This window comes from Mangifera indica, chromosome 4 (genome assembly GCF_011075055.1).
Source record: "Mangifera indica cultivar Alphonso chromosome 4, CATAS_Mindica_2.1, whole genome shotgun sequence".
In the NCBI taxonomy this organism is placed as follows: domain Eukaryota; kingdom Viridiplantae; phylum Streptophyta; class Magnoliopsida; order Sapindales; family Anacardiaceae; genus Mangifera; species Mangifera indica.
The window spans coordinates 13357805-13359485 of record NC_058140.1 but is presented as its reverse complement, the minus strand read 5'-3'; the positions used below and the strand labels follow the sequence as shown (position 1 = coordinate 13359485).

Below are 1681 nucleotides of genomic sequence, written 5' to 3'. Positions count from 1 at the left end.
CACCTGGACTAAGACTTCTGTGGCCAACAATCACTTTGGACCCTCAGACCCCAAATTCTAATTTGTTAGGAAACAGAGCAATCCAAACAGAATATTGTGTGACTCAAAAAGAACTAGATTTGAACATATTGCATTCCAAGTTGTGACTTGCAAAATGTGAACTCTTCCAATTCCATTAAAGCTTCTTTGTTTGACAACAAATGCATATCTTGTTAGGTAGCTGGTTCACTCAGAACCATGTTGGGGCCAACATGCAATAATTGTAAGCTTTGCACAAGCTTACAATCTGCCAAATCATTCTCCCTTACCAAATTGCAAAAATATTTCTTCATAGATATGTTTATGAGAGAGTTTCATATCTAGCTAGACTGTGCTTTCTTGCGATGTAGATCAAATACTGTCTTTCTTTTGTGTGGCTCTCAAGGACTCGAAGCCGTTAAAGATTTAACAACTTTGGCCCCGATGGTGCGTTACTACTTGGCAGGAATTAGGTTCATTTCCTACCGGTTCCAAGCTTGCACCCAAGAATCCTTACAAAAAGAACCCCACCTGCAAGAAAAAATTCTATAGCCTTGTAATATAAAAGCCAATGCATTGCATTGCCTTCTACACAACTCAACCATTGCATTACAAAGTTCCACAGGTACTAAATCTTCTCATCAAACTTCTTTACTCACACACTCCAAACAAAATGATCAGCTTCAAGAACCTCATCAAGCTCGCAAGAAAGGGGCAAAGGATAGCTGCCCTCAAGAGGGAAAGGATTTCGTTACAAAAATTCAATAGAAGTAGTAGATCGTCATCAGTTGTTAATAAGGGTCATTTTGTTGCTTACACAAGGGATCAAAAGAGATTTGTGTTTCCTATAACATATCTCAGTAGTCACCTTTTTCAAGAACTCTTGAGGATGTCCGAGGAAGAGTTTGGTTTACCAAGCGATGGGCCAATCACATTGCCGTGTGATGCAAGCTTCATGGAGTATGCAACCTCGTTGATCAAAAGTTGGGTTGATAGGCAAATGGAGGAAGCTTTAGTCATGTCTATTGCCAGCAGTAGATGCTCATCAATGTCTCATTCTATCTACCATGAACAAGTTGGCCACCAATTAGTTGTTTGTAATTGATGAGATTACCCCTGGTCACACAAAAATTTTGTAAATGATACATGTGTATGGAAATTTTAGTAGTTTAATGAATTTTTGTGTAACTTTCTCTAAGTCGCTTCATGCTTTTGTTCTTTGAGGTGGTTTTTCTTTTTTTTATTATTTTTTTCCGTATTTCATTAACAATGAACCGCACGAATACCGAAGCAAACAAATAAAAAGAACAGTTAAAATTGAAACTGACCAAAAGCATTATAAATCTCTTAAGACTATGAGCAGGAGTTTAGAGTGTGGGGGCACTTATAAAAGCAAGCTGGTTGCGGGGTCAATGTGTGAAAATGAAAACAAATTTCATAAGTCCCTTCATTCCCCATTTGGCACAGTCCTGCTAGGCTGAGCCCCCATAGTCATCTCGACAAGAGGTTCCAGGAACCTTCGTCCTGATTTCATCCTTAATCTATAGACTAAATGGGGACCCCGCTCATAGGACGAGTCTCCTGACTCAACAAAAAAAATAGACATCATCAGCTCCAGAGAGTACAACCTTAAAGACAGTTATCTCTACGAACAGTACAAAAG

The 1681-nt window shown here is 38.9% G+C and overlaps 1 protein-coding gene across 1 annotated transcript; it reads left to right on the top strand.

Moving 5' to 3' along the window:
* The first annotated feature begins 691 nt into the window (after positions 1 to 691).
* LOC123214307 (auxin-responsive protein SAUR68-like) lies at positions 692 to 1123 on the top strand. The gene has a single exon (XM_044634065.1). It carries the CDS (start codon positions 692 to 694, stop codon positions 1121 to 1123), a length of 432 nt encoding a protein of 143 aa, XP_044490000.1.
* The last annotated feature ends 558 nt before the right edge of the window (positions 1124 to 1681 follow it).